General features: G+C 34.6%; 1 protein-coding gene across 3 annotated transcripts in view; it reads left to right on the top strand.

The window, feature by feature from the left end:
* Positions 1-18,260, top strand: part of LEMD3 (LEM domain containing 3) — a 78,399-nt gene that overhangs the window by 47,131 nt on the left and 13,008 nt on the right. For 2 of the 3 annotated variants that reach the window (XR_003210349.2, XM_073900704.1), the window contains exons 5-12: positions 5,533-5,612; positions 5,698-5,843; positions 6,787-6,888; positions 6,996-7,098; positions 7,781-7,959; positions 13,096-13,177; positions 15,152-15,257; positions 15,358-15,436. Coding sequence is in view for 2 of the 3 variants with exons in the window: in XM_073900704.1 (XP_073756805.1) it covers positions 5,533-5,612; positions 5,698-5,843; positions 6,787-6,888; positions 6,996-7,098; positions 7,781-7,959; positions 13,096-13,177; positions 15,152-15,257; positions 15,358-15,436 (877 nt within the window). In the remaining variant the exon portion in view is untranslated. Of the gene's footprint in view, positions 1-5,532; positions 5,613-5,697; positions 5,844-6,786; positions 6,889-6,995; positions 7,099-7,780; positions 7,960-13,095; positions 13,178-15,151; positions 15,258-15,357; positions 15,437-15,659; positions 17,860-18,260 lie in introns of those variants that run through there. The other variant, XM_025882801.2, reaches the window with a different exon arrangement.

Below are 18,260 nucleotides of genomic sequence, written 5' to 3'. Positions count from 1 at the left end.
AACCCTCAGTTTGTTTCCTGAGATTAAGAATTCCTCATATCAGTGAGATCATATGATACATGCCTTTCTCTGATTGAGATACTTGTCTTTCTCTGATTGACTTATTTCACTTAGCTTAATACCCTCTAGTTCCATCCACGTCGTTGCAAATGGCAAGATTCCGTTTTTCTTGATGGCTGCATAATATTCCATTGTATATATATATATACCAGAGCATCTTTATCCATTCATGTATTGATGGACATCTTGGCTCTTTCCATAGTTTGGCTGTTGTGCACATTGCTCCTATAAACATTGGGGTGCACGTACCCTTTCGGGTCACTACATTTGTATCTTTGGGGTAAATACCCCATAGTGCAATTGCTGGGTCGTACGGTAGCTCTATTTTCAACTTTTTGAGGAAACTCCATACTGTTTTCCAGAGGGGTTGCACCAGCTTGCATTCCCACCAACAGTGTAGTAGGGTTCCCCTTTCTCTGCATCCCTGCCAACATCTGTCGTTTCCTGACTTGTTAATTTTAGCCATTCTGACTGGGGTGCGGTGGTACCTCATGGAGGTTTTGATTTGGATTTCCCTGATGCCGAGCGATGTTGAGCACTTTTTCATGTGTCTGTTGGCCGTTTGGATGTCTTCTTTGGAAAAATGTCTGTTCATGTCTTCTGCCCATTTCTTGATTGGATTATTTGTTCTTTGGGTGTTGAGTCTGATAAGTTCTTTATAGATTTTGGATACTAGCCCTTTATCTGATATGTCATTTGCAAATATTTTCTCCCATTCTGTCGGTTGTCTTTTGGTTTTGTTGCCTGTTTCCCTTGCTGTGCAAAAGCTTTTTATCTTGATGAAGTCCCAATAGGTCATTTTTGCCCTTGCTTCCCTTGCCTTTGGCAATGTTTCTGGGAAGAATTTGCTGCGGCTGAGGTCGAAGAGGTTGCTGCCTGTGTTCTCCTCTAGGATTTTGATGGATTCCTGTCTCACATTTAGGTGTTTCATCCATTTGGAGTCTATTTTTGTGTGTGGTGTAAGGAAATGGTTGAGTTTCATTCTTCTGCATGTGGCTGTCCAGTTTTCCCAACACCATTTGTTGAAGAGACTGTCTTTTTTCCACTGGACATTCTTTCCTGCTTTGTCGAAGATTAGTTGACCGTAGAGTTGAGGGTTTATTTCTGGGCTCTCTATTCTGTTCCATTGATCTATGTGTCTGTTTTTGTGCCAATACCATACTGTCTTGAAGTCCAGAATTGTGCTGCCACTAGCTTTGCTTTTCTTTTTCAACATTCCTCTGGCTATTTGGGGTCTTTTCTGGTTCCATACAAATCTTAGGATTATTTGTTCCATTTCTTTTGAAAAAAGTTGATGGTATTTTGATGGGGATTGCATTAAATGTGTAGATTGCTCTAGGTAGCATTGACATCTTCACAATGTTTGTTCTTCCAATCCATGAGCATGGAGCGAGCGTTTTTCCATTTCTTTGTGTCTTCCTCCATTTATTTCATGAGCATTTTATAGTTTTCTGAGCACAGATTCTTTGCCTCTTTGGTTAGATTTATTCCTAGGTATCTTACAGTTTTGGGTGCAATAGTAAATGGGATTGACTCCTTAATTTCTCTTTCTTCTGTCTTGTTGTTGGTGTATATAAATGCCACTGATTTCTGTGCATTGATTTTATATCCTGCCACTTTACTGAATTCCTGTATGAGTTCTAGCAGTTTTGGGGTAGAGTCTTTTGGGTTTTCCACATAAAGTATCATATCATCTGCAAGGAGTGAGAGTTTGACAACTTCTTTGCCGATTTGGATGCCTTTGATTTCTTTTTGTTGTCTGATCGCTGTGGCTAGGACTTCTAATACTATGTTGAATAGCAGTGGTGATAGTGGACATCCCTGCCGCGTTCCTGACCTTAAGGGGAAAGCTCTCAGTTTTTCCCCATTGAGAATGATATTTGCTGTGGGTTTTTCATAGATGACTTTTATGATATTGAGGTATGTACCCCCTCTATCCCTACACACTGAAGAGTTTTAATCAAGAAAGGATGCTGTACTTTGTCAAATGCTTTTTCTGCATCTATTGAGAGGATCGTATGGTTCTTGTTCTTTTTTTTATGAATGTATCACATTGATTGATTTGCGGATGTTGAACCAACCTTGCAGCACAGGAATAAATCCTGCTTGGTCGTGGTGAATAATCCTTTTAATGTACTGTTGGAGCCCATTGGCTAGTATTTTGGTGAGAATTTTTGCATCCATGTTCATCAGGGATATTGGTGTGTAATTCTCCTTTTTTTGATGGGGTCTTTGTCTGATTTTGGGATCAAGGTAATGCTGGCCTCCAAAAATGAGTTTGGAAGTTTTCCTTACATTTCTATTTTTGGAACAGTTTCAGAAGAATAGGTATTAATTCTTCTTTAAATGTTTGGTAGAATTCCCCTGGGAAGCTATCTGGCCCTGGGCTCTTGTTTGTTGGGAGATTTTTGATTATTGCTTCAATTTCCTTAGTGGTTATAGGTCTGCTCAGGTTTTCTGTTTCTTCCTGGTTCAGTTTTGGTAGTTTGTACATCTCTTGGAATGCATCCGTGTCTTCCAAATTATCTAATTTGCTGGCATAGAGTTGCTCATAATATGTTCTTATAATTGTTTGAATTTCTTTGGTGTTGGTTGTGATCTCTCCTCTTTCATTCATGATTTTATTTATTTGGGTCATTTTTCTTTTTTCTTTTTGATAAATCTGGCCAGGGGTTTATTAATCTTATTAATTCTTTCAAAGAACCAGCTCCTAGTTTCATTGTTCTTTGGTTTCTCTTTCATTGATTTCTGTTCTGATCTTTATTATTTCTCTTCTCCTGCTGGGTTTAGGTTTTATTTGCTGTTCTTTCTCCAGCTCCTTTAGGTGTAGGGTTAGGTTGTATTTGAGACCTTTCTTGTTTCTTGAGAAAGGCTTGTATTGCTATATACTTTCCTCTTAGGACTGCCTTTGCTGCATCCCAAAGATTTTGAACAGTTGTGTTTTCATTTTCATTTGTTTCTGTGAATTTTTTTTTAATTCTTTAATTTCCTGGTTGGACCCATTCATTCTTTGGTAGGATGCTCTTTAGCCTCCATGTATTTGAGTTCTTTCCGACTTCCTCTTGTGATTGAGTTCTAGTTTCAAAGCATTGTGGTCTGAAAATATGCAGGGAATGATCCCAGTCTTTTGGTGCTGGTTGAGACATGATTTGTGAACTAGGATGTGATCTGTTCTGGAGAATGTTCCATGGGCACTAGAGAAGAATGACACTTTCAAATTTGATATAGTAAAAAAAAAAAAAACTTGCCAGTTCCATATTAGGAAGTAAATTGTACTGATCAAATGAAAAACTTTAATTTCCACTGCTATTGAAGAGAATGTTGATAAAACAATAGCAATTATTTATAAAATTCTTTTTTTTTTTTAAGGGAGTGGGTTTTTTTTTTTTTTTTAAGAGAGAGCGGGAGAGAGAATCTAAGCAGGCTCCACTCCCAGTGCAGAGCCCAGCATGGGGCTTGATCTCACGACCCTAAGATCATGACCTGAGCTGAAATCAATATTCAGACACAATCGACTAAGCCACCCAGACCCCTTAAAGGAGTTTTTAAAAATGACGTCTTACTGCTACTTTTAGAAATTCATTCTTTGTACTTAAAAAAGTACATAAAGATATAATATTGAATAGAAGATAAGCTCCATGAACACAGGGAATTTTGATGATTTTGCTTAGTGCTACATCTCTAGGACCTAGAGCAGTACCTGGCACATATTGGACCCTTAATCAATATTTTTTTTTTTTTAAGATTTTATCTATTTATTTGACAGAGACACCGTGAGAGAGGGAACACAAGCAGGGGAGTGGGAGAGGGAGAAGCAGGTTTCCCGCTGAGTAGGGAGCCCGATGTGGGGCTCGATCCCAGGGCCCTAGGATCATGACTTGAGCCGAAGGCAGACGCTTACGACTGAGCCACACAGGCGCCCCAATGAATATTTTTTGAATGGAGAGATTTTTAAGGGTATTTATTACAGTATTATTTGATATATTGAAATAATTGGTAATACTCTAAACATTCATGAATAAAGGGTTGACTAAAGTATAAAATAACCAGCCATACGCTAGAAACACAGTTTTCCTGGAAAATAGGTTGTTCCATGTTTATTGACATTGACACAGTACTTCATATTGTGATAAAAGCAAGTGGAATAAACAGTATATATAAAATGGGATACCACTTTTATTTTTAATATTTTGATTAAAAAATACATAATCTACCTATGTACAGCAGTTCTTAAACTTTATGGTTTCAGAACCCTTTTGCAGTCCTGAGGACCATAAATAGCTTTTGTTTGTGGGAGATAGATAAATTTAGATATATATTTACCTTACTAGAAATTTAATCAAATTTTAAATTTATTTGTTTAAAGAATAATGAACTTATTACATGTTAACATAAAATATTTTTATGAAAAATATTTTCCAAAATAAAAACATTTCATGAGAAATGGCATTGTTTTACATTTGTACAAATCTTTTTTTAATCTTTAATATGTAGGTTAATAAAAAACAACTGGATTTTCATATCTACTTCTGTATTCAATCTGCTTCGATGTTTTGGTTGAAGTACATCAAGAAAATCTAGCCTCCTACAGATATGTGGTCAAAACAGGAGAAAGTATTTTAATACTCTTTTCAGATAATTGTAGGTATTCTTCACTGATACCGTACTAAAAGTCTGAGAGGTAGTTTCTTCAAGATTGGTTGCAATGTGCAATTTGAAACTGTATCAGTGATTTTTGTACATTCTATCTCTAAAGTCCTTTGTTTTACACGTAGAATAGATCTTTTACCTATGCAAGATTTTATAACTAATGCATAGTTCATTTGGAAAATACTGGTTTGCTATTTATGCAAATTTTTCCAATGTTGACACATTTCAAGATTGATAATCTTTAATTCTTTAATATCACACCAGTCTCATTGCAAAGGTTTTCAAGCATTGTAAAGTTGTCAAGCTCATGGTAATGGATGCAACTTTTTCCAAAATTTACTTTTACTATTTTACTTGAAAGCTTGAATGTTATCATTGGTAACAAAGGCAGCTGTTTTTCTTGAGGTGACATGCTTGCTTCATTCACTTGTTGAGAAAATGTCAGTGAAACAGCCAAGTATGAATAGTTTGTCATTTGTTCATTTAAAAATAGGGTTCTATAAAAAAAAAATTAGCTAATTCACTTTTATCACAGTGACACTTAAAAGACAAATTATATTTTTAAAAAATCCTCCAAATCTGTGGCTGTAAAAGAACCAAAAAGAAAACGTAACAAAATAGTAACCGTGCTTATCTTAGGAAGATGGGGAAATTGTGACTTTTTTCTCCTTTTGTTTTTCTATAATGAATAATACATTTTTGTTACGTAACACGTTTGAAGTGTTATATAAAGATAAAAATATGGTATTTATAGTATAGCTTACAGATAGAGTCAAATGAATGTGAATTAAGAATAGTTATTTTCTCCATTTTTCTTATAAGGATTTAGGCCCTGAATATGAAGATATATTTACTATTTCATTGAAGTGGATTTTAGAAAATGGAAAAGATGTTGGAATAAGGTAAAGGATTTAATTTCCACTTCGACCATTTTGTAGTATAAGAAGTGATTTTGACTCTAAGGTCTCCTTAATTATTTTTAACTAGGTGTGTTGGTTATGGCCCTGAGGAACAATTGACAGATATAACTGATGTGCAGTTTTTACAGTCCACAAGACCACAGATGTCTTTCTGGTGTCGTTTTCGACGTGCTTTTATTACTGTCACCCACAGGTTATTGTTGTTATGCTTAGGTAAGTTTTGGGGATGAGAAAGAAGATACATGATAGTCTAAAATTTTTGTATCTGTATTTTATTAAATGCCAGGGTTGGGAATTTACTTCTGTGATAGCTGCCATTATAAATCATATCCAGAAGTCTTCACTAAGGTAGAATAATATTGAAGTTGGTTTTTTTTTTTTTTTTGTTATAATGTCACTGTTAATCTAAGGGCTTAGAAAATAGTATATAAAGGGAGGTGGAATAAAACTTTGTCCTAAGAATGTCATAGGAAAAGACATAAAGCATGCCTTTGAAAATAGAATAGGAAAATAGAAAAATTAAGCTTATTTTTTAATGATAAAATATAAATTAAGTTCATTAAAATTATTTTTAATTTAAAAAATATAATTTACCTACATTAAAATTTTCATTTGGATTCCTGGATTTTATGTGACTGTTTTGATTGATTATAGGAATTTAGGAGATAATCATTTTTTTCTTTGTTCAAGTCCTTTAAAAATAATTTTCCTAAAGTGTAGTACGTTTACAGTCTACAGTTTAATTTACAGTTTAGGAAACTCACTTTTCTAATAGTTTAATGTGACAAAGGAAAACGTTTGTGAAACATAGTTCTATTGTTTTAAAAAAAATAGAATTTAAATGTTCAGTTGTCAACATGAAAGAAATGGTTTTTCTAGAGAGATTAAGTGAAACTCTGGAAGATGTTTAATACTAAATTGTTCTATATAGTTGTAATTATGTAGGTAATTCAGCCCACTGTTTGAAGGCTTATTCCATTATCTCATTATGGCAATTAAAATAATCACTGTGGAAACTGTCATAAGATTTCTCTTTTTTTGCTTTGTTTTGTTAATATCAGATTTAACAACTATACCAATAACTTCAGATTGCAGTGAATGTTATTGAATGTCACTGAGCACAATTTTTAAAACACAAAATATATAAATATTGCAGGTGTAGTGATGGTTTGTGTCGTTCTGCGTTATATGAAATATCGCTGGACAAAAGAAGAGGAGGAAACAAGGCAGATGTATGATATGGTGGTGAAGATTATAGGTATAAGTATTTGTAAAATCTAAACTATTTCTAGAATAGTTATTATGTGATAAATTACAGCATGATGTCCAGTGATTGATTCATTTGTAAATTTGTTATATTTTCAGATGTTTTACGAAGTCATAACGAAGCTTGCCAGGAAAATAAAGACTTACAACCTTACATGCCTATTCCACATGTACAAGATTCCTTAATACAACCTCATGACAAGTACGTTCAAAGTATTGTGAGTTGAAGTAGATCAGAACGTTGGTGTCTTCTGAAGTTAGGAAGATTCTATTGAGAGTTGTTCCGTTCTCACTTAGACCAGTTTTACTGTATAGGCTTTCCTTTTGAACTTTAAACTCTCCTTTCTTCCTAAATTCCCTTTAATTCTCCTCCTGATTTTGAGTGGCATAATAGACAGCTAGATTTCTAAATCATGATCACTTTTATAAATTTTTTATTCTTATCAGTCTTCACCTTATTTCCTTTAATTTCATCTTTATAAAGAAACAGACACAGACAATAGACAGTGATGTTTTACTAATAATGCCTTAAATATTTTTTTGTTAATGAAGCTTTTTAAATAAAAGTACTAAATAATAACTTCTTAAAAATGAAAGATGATTCCATATCCTACCTAACACAGCATTCTTCACCATAGCAACACCTCAGAATCAGTGGTGGAGTTTGGGGGGAAAAAATTACTGATGCTTATGCTCCACCTCTGGAGAAGGAAATTCAGTAAATCTGAGGTGAGCTTCAGGCATCTAAATCTTTTTTGAAAAAATTTCATAGGCAGTGATAAGAAAAACCAGAATTAATAATAACCATTGCCTTCACTTACTAATACTTGAGAAAGATGACAAGCCAAGATGATAGTAAATTTGTCATTTTGTTCACATGATAGGAAAAAAATGAAGAAAGTCTGGGATAGAGCTGTTGACTTTCTTGCTGCTAATGAGTCTAGAGTTCGCACAGAGACACGAAGAATAGGTGGTGCGGATTTTCTAGTTTGGCGGTGGATCCAGCCTTCTGCCTCCTGTGACAAAATATTAGTAATACCTTCTAAAGTATGGCAAGGTCAAGGTATGTATTTTTAAGCAACAACAAAAAGAAACATGGTATTTAAAAAGTTTTTTTCAACTGTGAAAGTCTTAACATGTTTAAAATAGTACTGTTGAAAGATATGAAGGCAAAACTCCCTTTGTAGTTCCATCCCATAGAAGGAATTAATGTTAGCTTCTTATATATCCTTCCACTTTTCTCCTTTCAAATATGAACATAATGGTTTGTCTTTACCATAATAGAACACTACATACATTACTTTGATATTTTCCTTTTTCACTTAAAGCAACTTAATATGTAACTGGATTCTTTCCCCCTAGTTTTTATATAAATAAGACATAATTTGTTTTACATATATATAAAACATATAAAAGTGGAACATAACTTTTTAACTGCTCTTTTTTCCCATTTTTGCTTGCTTGCCTCTTTTTCATTAACACCCATCCACCTGCGTATCCCCTGTGCCAAGTAGTTTTTGTGGCTATCTTTCCATATTTTTCTCAATGCTTGCATGGTTGCAGAAACAGGTATGTGTAAGTATAAAGGAGGGCTTGGTGATTGGTTGCTTTAGGTCCCGAAACCTCTACTAGTGGTAACTGTTAACCTCACTTGAATCTCTTGTATGGTTAGTTGCAAAATTAAATCTTGCAGTTAGTTTAATGTGCATTTCAGACCTAGTAGTGAGTTGAGTTTCTTTAAATCTTGTTGAATAAAAGCATATTTTTCAATGTTTGCTAAACACAGTATTTATGAGAAAGTTAAGTAAATTGTTTTGAAATTGCAAAAACGTAAAATCCAATTACTCCCTTTCTTCTCTAGTTTTCACTTTCAAAGAGCTTGAATAATGTCTTCAGTAATCATGGCATAAAAATGATGCTTTGATGATGCCAAAGATGACACTAAACATTAAACTTTTTGTTTTAAAAGGTGTCTGCAGAAGAGTCCTATGAAAGGAAAACAGAATGCAAAGCCAATCAGATCTGATTACCTTAGTGCCTGATTGTAATAGTTGTGGATTCTCAGCCTAATTTCTTTATATAGCTAGCAATTGGTGCTCATGTATAAATATAAAGTTCTAGAAAAGGCCATTATTTTAGTCATAGGATTTTTTTTTTATCATTGTAATTGTCTTATTTTTAAAATGTGAGGTTTTCAAGATGAATCCAAAGACAATTTCTTGACCTAAGTAGTCCAAGTTGTTCTTATAAATTAGTAGGGGGGATGACAGACTCTTTGTGAAGTTGGATGCTCTATATCTAGAATTTAAAACCTCAGACTGTTATTTTCATTTTATCATTTTCTTTAGATAGGAAAAGATTGTGTAAGTATGATACAAGACAATTTTAGGTCAGTTATAATAGTTGTCAAACTCAACATGAATTGATAGTTCTGAAATGTCCTGCTACTTTGTTTCACTAAGGTTCTAGTATAGTAAATGTTTACAAACTATATGCCAAGTACTGAGCTATCTTAATTTGAATACTTCTAAATGTACCATGTGAAGAATTATAAAATCAATCTCCCTTTACTTGAGTCTTTGATAAAAAAAAAAAAGGTTACAGTGAATTAGTTACTGAACCTAGAAAGGAATTGAGAGTACAAGAAGACACCTATTTCTTAGTAAATTGAAGAACATATAGTGGCTGAGATTATGTTATCCTGAAGGCAGAAAATCCTGAGGTAGAACCCAGTAGCCATTTGCTTGAAGTATACCAATTCAAGTTTTTGGTAGGTTGTAATGCCTGTAGACTCCTAGCAAGAGAGATTTGAGTTCTTTTAAGAATTCTATCATAAGAGAATTTGTTACAGGAGCTGAATAATGAGAAGTTGGTGGAATATTTCTTGATGATAATTATCTAAATTGCCTCATTTAGAACATATAGCCCTAATGTAGAGAGAATTTAGTTCTAATATTACATTTTATGCCATTAAATGTATAGTCTATCTAAATATAATTAAGTGACTTTGCTTGTAAAAAATATTACTATATAAACTGACTTTTACTTTCATTTAAATGTATCTGAACACAAATGTTGTGCTGTAAATATGGCTATATAGTGGGGGGTTGAGGTGGTTTATATAAAAAGATAGTTTAACTTCTTAACAGGCTTAATGTTTATCCTCTTATAAATAACAGTGGTTTAATTAAAAGGTACATGGCTGGAGGGTTGGTAATTACAGTATTGAATTCACTCCCACTACAAGCTGTTGTCACTTAATAGTATTTTTTCCAAGTAATTGTTAAATAATCAACCATATTGAATTTTTAGTTCATTTTCTAAAGGATAGTTAAGTATAAATTGCATTCTTATATAGCATTAGTATCTCTAATGGTATTTTAAAGCACCAGTTAAAAATCAAAACATACCTGCTGGGGAGGATTATTTATGTTTCTGACAGTTGTAGTCTTCAGAATAAACAGCATTCATTTGAAGGATCCAAACATAGTTCCGGAGGTATTTGAAATGTATCATCATTCAGTAACCACTGTCTCTTTGCTTATACCAGGAGGTGATTACAGTTTAGTTGGGGAGACGAAGTATGTATCTTAAAAATCGGTTTGATCTTCACAACTACTTTGTGATTAGAATTAGCCAGGAATAACTTCTCCCAGATCCATTATTCTGTGGAAACTTGGGTCTAGGCTAGGATAAGATGGTATTAATGCTTCCATTTTCTCTGGTTCATTTCTTCTGGCCAGTATTGGAATTTCAAGGAACTCAGATTGCCTGCAACTAAAAGGTCATCTAAGAACACAGTCTGTACACTGCCAGAGAAGTCTGGGTAGTACTAGAGGTTCACAGACTTTCTTGATCTGGGGTTTGTCAAAGATTTTTCATGTCTAGTGGCCATTCCCCACCCTGTATCAGGCACAGTTAGGACATTCACAACGCAGACAATTTTTTTCACTAGATACTTCTGAAATCTTTAATTGATACATTCAGGTCTTTATATTTTTTCCCTTCCGAGTCTTTATTTAAATTCCAGTTAACATACAATGTAATATTAGTTTTAGGCATAGTATTTAGTGATTCATCACTTACACACAACACCCGGTGCTAATCCCTGTCACTTGTTAAACCCATTGGTATACTCCGAGCCATTAACTCATCCTTTAAACTTCCCTGCTTTATATATTTGCTTTTTTTTTTTAGGAATCCCCAGACTCTCCAGTTATTCCATGTACCTACTTTTTCCAGTTTTTCAGTCTTCCTCCTATCTTTATTTCTTTTCCTGTCCATCTTAGTTTCCATAACCCATCTCTCCAGTCCTTTTCTTGCTAGTACCTGTAAGTCATTATCTATCCTTCATCTTAGCCTGGCAAATTCCAACCAAGGATGAAACTATTTTGTCTATGTGCGGGGAGCTGAGCATAGCAGGAGAAAGTCATACAGTTCTGCAGACTGGTACGACATAAGTAATCAACCTCAATTAGGCCCTCAGTGCTACCTGACTTTCATGTTCTAATACTTTACCAGTTACTTCACTTTCCTACTCCGTAACAATTTTAGATTTCTTTCCATCTTTTCAAACCTTTGCCCTTCTCTCTCCGAATTCTCAGTTGATGACTTGAATAGAAGCAATCAGATTGTATCTGCCTCAGATTTCCACCACCATATCCATAAAATTGCGAGAATCCACACTCACCCTCACCTCCTATTGCATTTGAGGAGTTTTCTCACTTAACAAAGACCTGAGCCCTTCCCTCCATAGGGAATGGGATCTAAGTCCTCTGGATCCCATTCCCTCATCTCCTCAAATATCTTCTCCCACTGTGTTCTAAATCCCCTGCCTCTACTGGATCTTTTCATCAGCACTTAAACATGCTGTATAGTTTTTCTTATCTTTAAAACACGTTTGTAGGAGGGGTGCCTGGGTGACTCAGTCTGTTAAGTGTCTGCCACTTTTTTTTCTAGTTTTCTTGCTACCTTGACCATTTCTTCAATCTTCTTTTCTGGATTTTCTTCTTTTACTGGACCTTTAAGTGTTGGGAGTTTCTCAAGGCCATCTTCTTTTCTCATTCTACCTGTCTTCCTTCTACCTATAGATGATCTCATGCTGTGACTTCATTTACCGTAGGTATATTGATAACTCCCAAATTCATTTCTTGAATTAAGTCCTCTGGTTTTCAGATTTTTATGCCCACCTGTATACTTGTCTACTAGGATATGGACACCACAAATTCAGCATGTACATGAATTTAGTATCTTCTCTTGCCAAATGGACCTCCCCCTCCCCGCAGTGTTCCTGTTTAATTAATGATACCCCTTCTCAGTTGGTTCCACCATAAACCCAGGAGTTATCCTTAATCTCTTCCTTACCTCCATGTATAGTCTTTTAAATAAGTCATGTCAAATCTACTCCATACGTCCTGGATTCTGTCCACTTCCATCAGCATTGCTAGCCTATATTATCCACATTAGTATCATCTCTCTCTTAGACAACTATAATAACCCTCTAACTGGTTTCCTTGCCTTCACTTTTGTTTCTGTTTAATCGATTCTTAACAGTCTGTTTTAAAAAATTATAATTTTTAAAAGACATCTCAAAATTATTACTCTCTTTAAAAAAACTTGGAGTGGCTTTCTATTGCTCTTATGGTAATGTCTAAACACTTTAATGTGATCTGCATGATCCTCAATAATCTGACTTCTCTCTCTTAAGGTTTATCTTTCTGTTCCCACTCTAGCCACGGTGGCTGTGTTTTAGTTGACTACACTTTAGTTTACTTGATTACACTAAGCTCCTTCTTGTCTTAGGGGCTGTATATAAGCTGGCACATTTGCTTTTTACTCTACTTTTTATTCTTTATTCTTTATATCCCAGCATAAATTTCACTTCCTCAGTGAAGTGTTATCTGATACTTCCAGACTACCTTAAGTTACTTTCACAGCTTCCTGTATTCTTCTTTCTTAAGATTTACCATAATTACGGGTTTTTGGTTTTTTGTTTTTTTTTGACACAGTTTCTCAACTCTCTTACCCACTAAACTGCAGACTCTGTGAGAGCAATGATTGTATTTCTCTGATGTACTTTAACTTCCAGGGGTCTGGGTCCCAGTAAAAGCATGTGATGAATATTTTTTGAAAAAAGTGACTGAATACCTTTCAACAAAATGGAACAGTGACAAATAGTAAAACTGATTTTTTTTTGTAGCATTTCACTTAGATAGAAGAAATTCACCGCCAAATAGCTTGACACCATGTCTAAAGATTCGAAATATGTTTGACCCAGTAATGTAAGTATTATGATCAGAGATGTATGTAATTTTTATTTGGAATATTCTTAAAATGCTGTCTGTAATTGAACAGTCTCTCTTACTTTTGAATCTCTAAAGAAATGTTATGTTTTCCTTTTCTTCCTCTTTTGTTGAGTTTAAAGCAAAGGTTTGGCCAAAAGATCTGGATGTATAATAATTTGTTAAACTTCTACAAAGCTTTGTAGGTACTGTGAATCCCCATAGCAGATAAATGCTGGAGTCAAGTTAATGATACACATGGTGATAAACAGTACCCTTTATTAAGTGTATAAGTCTCTTCTGCCAACATTCTTGCCTCAGTAGGCAATATGGGTAAAAATACCTGCTATTTTTAAACTTCCAGTCTCTAATTGTAAAAAAATCTCTGCAAAGATGTACACACTTTCTGTAAGTCCTGTCTGTCCATGCAATATTTGAGAAACTTTTCTGTTCATTTAATATTTGAGAAAATTAATTTCTGTATGATTACAGCAGCACATGCATCCAGAGATTAGCACTGGGAAAAATTACTGCTTTAGAATCTCTAGTATTTCATATATAAGCTGTAATAATTTTTAGAATTTGCTTCCTAGAGGTAACTGCTTATTTGTTCAATGATGTGACGGGTCAGATTCTGTTTTGTAAAAAAAAAATCCTGACAGGGGAAACTGTATTATGTATAGAATACCCATAAGTCTCATTTAATAACTCATTTATTTCAAGAAATAGTTGATATGAGATTGCAAATAAGTGACAACAAAATTGGAAATGTGGAGAAGCCCTGTTAGTATACGTACACAACCCTCTCCATTTTGCATAGATAGAAGCACTTAGCAGTGTGGTGATCCCTCTGTTGGGAAGCTTACCCCATACCTTAGGGATTAGGAAATCAGTGCCAGTCCAGTATTTTGTTACCTAAGATGAAGATTTATGATTTTAAAGTATAGCCGCTTTCCCTTTGGCCCACCATCTATATCTCACAAGTAAGACAAATATGCACTGCTGCAGCAGGAAATCTTAAAGCTCTCATAATAGTAAGGTGACTCTTTGTGCAAAATGTTTGTCCTGTATCATTCTTCCATTATTTTGAAAAAGAGAAGCTCAGAATGAACTATTTACTCTAGGAATTTTCCTAAAGTTTAGGAATTTGAAAATATCATTTAAAAAAAAAGTAATACTTGGTGTACCTGGTGGCTCTCGGGGTGCCTGGGTGGCTCAGTCAGTTAAGCATTTGCTTTGGACTCAGGTCATGATCCCAGGATCCTGCGATTGAGCCCCGCATTGGGCTCCCTGCTCAGTGTGGAGTCTGCTTCTCCCTCTCCCTCTGCTTGTGCTTGCTCCCTCTCACTCTTTCTCTCAAATAAATAAAAATCTTAAAAAAAATCAACTTTCTTTTTTTGAAAAAGGTTTTATTTATTTGAGAGAGTGAGTGGGGGGGCATGCCCTTCGCACACATGCACACATGCAGGGGGAGAGGCAGAGGGAGAGGGAGAAGCAGGTTCCCCACTGAGCAGGGAGCCTGACGTGGGGCTGGATCCCAGGACCCTGAAATCATGACCTGAGCCGAAGGCAGATGCTTAATTGACTGAGCCACACAGGTGCCCCAATAATACTCAACTTTTATGAGTTCACTACAACTCATTAAAATGTTAACACTTGCTAGGAAGAAAAAAAAAATAGGTACATAAGATTTCAGACATAAAAATGACAGCACATTTGTTCTGCTGTGGTGGGCTAATCCTTCACTGCACAGCTCTGTGCCTTCTTACACTGGAAAGTGAGAGAAGGTCTGGGACTGAATGCTAATATTTTTTAAATCTACTGCTAGTAACAAGCATTTACTTAACTACTAGTTTTAACAATATGTGGTTTTGAAACTATCCCCTTCTGGTAGTATATATGTATGTTATAAGAGACAATGAAGACTTTTGAGTAGGAGTATGGTTGTTGATTTTTGTTTTCCTTAATTTTTAGGGAAATAGGGGATCAGTGGCATTTGGCAATTCAAGAAGCAATTTTAGAAAAATGCAGTGATAATGATGGCATTGTTCACATTGCAGTAGACAAAAATTCACGTGAGGTAAAGTAACTTTTACTACTGAATTCTACATTTTGGATTTGTTGCTATTAAACTAAAACTGTTTCTTTTTTTCTCTCTCTTTTTTTTTGAATTATCACAGGGTTGTGTATATGTTAAATGTCTGTCTCCAGAATATGCTGGAAAAGCTTTTAAGGCATTGCATGGCTCTTGGTTTGATGGTAAGAAGTTTGAGTATTACAAACATTTTAAAATGATAAATTATGGCTTACTGTTAAACTATACCAGATTTTAAATTAAAGAATTTTAGGTCAGCATTTTCAGAGTAATTATTTAAGATTGCTTTATTTGCATATTGTGTTCATATGTCTTTTACCAGTTTGTTTTCTATAAATATTAAGCACAGTTTTACAGATCTAAAATATTATTTTTATCTTACAACAGGGAAATTGGTTACAGTAAAATATTTACGACTAGATAGATATCACCATCGCTTTCCCCAAGCTCTTACTTGCAATACTCCCTTGAAGCCATCAAATAAACATATGAACTCTATGTCTCATCTTCGTCTTCGGACTGGCCTAGCCAATTCTCAAGGAGGTTCCTGAAAAGACTTTCTTCCACTCCTAGGACTGGTATTTACAATAGGAAAATTCCTGTTTAGCTTCCTGTCTTCCTTTTAAATGCTTTTTGTATGTAATATTTTTATTGAATACAGCTCTGTTTGAATGTTCCAGAAATCTTAAGGTTCCAAAGGGACTTAGCAGTGAGGCAGCAATGCTGAGCAGGCAGAACAATTGTTTCATTCAGTTTTTGGAGCTCAGTTAAGCCGATGCATTTACAGTTTTGCATGAGGAACATTGACTTATTAAGCATTTTCAGATGTGGTGATTGTGTTTTTGCACCACAGAGTGTTTGGATAATCACACAAAAGCATGGTGAAGAGGCTTCTCGTATTTCCATAATTTCCTGTGAACTAATGTTGTGAATTTTTGTATACAGTCACCTGCATAATAGTTCCTTACCAGGCTAATGTGGTAAAACTGTTATTTCCCAATTTAACCTTAGGTTTCTATTGCTTGTAAGAGATTCATTTGTTACAGCTGGAATACAGGAAAACTAATTTGGGTTTAGTGGTTACATATAAGTGTAGGTGGATGTACATGTACTTAAACTGGCTTTTGTATATATGTATAAATGCTGGTGGTGGCGAAAGTAGTCTTGTTTTGTGAGGATGTCTGCATTAAAGCAGTAAAATAAGCTTCCTATTTTATTCATAATCTGATGTGTATATATATGTATGTGTATATATGTGTGTATGTGTATATATATGTATGTGTGTGTGTGTGTATATACACACAGACACATACATATGGCTGTACTATCACATAGATCAAACAGCCAGACACCTGGAAGTATTAGATACAAGTTTAAAATATCTTTTATAAGTTTTATATAAAAATGTCTGAGTATGATTTTGTGTGAAAGTTCCGATATCAGTTGTAATGGGTTCAAATTTATGTGAGCAATAAAGATGCAATTGGCAGATATTGGAAAAGTATTTTGTGAAAAGCTGTATTTATTATAAATACTAGGACTATGACATAGTACTATTGGGATTAAGTCATTTTCCCAATCTATTTATAATACAATGAAATGTCAGCTCCCCTGTTGTATGTCAGGTTTAACGCAGGGCATATTGTTGCAGCAAAATGTGTTTTTGAAAAATTATATTTGAAATTTTGGGTCATGAAAGCTTGCAATATAGTAAATGCACGAGTGACCGTCGCTTTGTGCCTCGGTACTTACTTTGTTTCAGTAAAGTTGTTTTATTACTGTTTATTATTTCAGATTAAAATAGTTGCTGAGCAGAGTTTACTTGTAATGTAACAATTGGCTTTTTTTTTTTAATAACCTGTTGATATATCTTTGTCAGTCCAAATGAATATGTGAAACAGCTGGAATTGTACCAATTTTGATTTTGTTTAAAGCTCAGTTTCCTTTTTGTTTTTTAATTGTATATGTGTTGGGTTTGCAGCATGAACTTGCACAGATAATGCACGTTTTCTGGTTAAGTAAACATGATGCACACTGTTCTGTAACAGAAAACCCTATTGTGCCTTACCTATGTGCTTTTGTGGGCACCATGTTTATGAAGAATAAAAAATGATTTGTTATCTGAAGAGAATAAATTTTAAATTCTCAGTTTATGTCTCAGATGCTAAAGTGTGAAAATATAAATATATATATAATATATAAAATAACCAATCTTTCTGTATTTTATGTGCATCATAGTGACTTATCTGAGCTTAGTGACCCCCATCTTGTGACCTGTTGCAAGAGTGAATGTAAAAAATAGTCGTGGCATCTTAAAAGGTCGCCTTTTGATGCAGATGCATCTTTTTTTTTTGCTTCTAAAACATATTTCATGTAAACATTGTACATTTATTATTGTAATATATACTATTATGCAGCTTATTTTACCTGAAACTGTTAAGCCGACCAAGATCCCTCCCTGCAAGACAGATGGGAATGTGTATAATAACTAGATATTTGAGAAGTTCTGAAGTTTGATGTAATCTGTTACTTGTCCTGTTAAAAAAAATGAAAAATTCTAATTAAAAATTTATTAGGTTTTTTTTAATGTGTCTTGGCTTTTAAAAAACTTTTTAAGTGCCCTGTGTCTTTATTTTTTTAACCAGTGAAAGTAGGTGCCTTTATTTTAAATCTTCTTGGGGGTCTGTAAATATATATGCGCTCATAAAGATGGATGAAGACCCTAAAGTTAATTTTAACCATCCATTCCTCAGCATCTTACTTTTCTTTTTTTTCTAAGTCAGTTAAGCATCCGACTCTTTTTTTTTTTTTTTTTTTTTAATTTATTTAACAGAGAGAGACACAGCGAGGGAACACAAGCAGGGGGAGTGGGAGAGGGAGAAGCAGGCCCTCCGCCGAGCAGGGAGCCCGATGCAGGGCTCGATCCCAGGACCCTGAGATCATGACCTGAGCCGAAGGCAGTCACTTAACCAACTGAGCCACCCAGGC

The sequence above is a fragment of the Callorhinus ursinus genome, unplaced genomic scaffold (genome assembly GCF_003265705.2).
Source record: "Callorhinus ursinus isolate GAN/ISIS: 27379988/994484 unplaced genomic scaffold, GSC_fseal_2.0 scaffold14, whole genome shotgun sequence".
NCBI classification, from domain to species: domain Eukaryota; kingdom Metazoa; phylum Chordata; class Mammalia; order Carnivora; family Otariidae; genus Callorhinus; species Callorhinus ursinus.
Note: the sequence above shows the minus strand (reverse complement) of the source record. Positions and strands in the feature narration are given on the sequence as shown.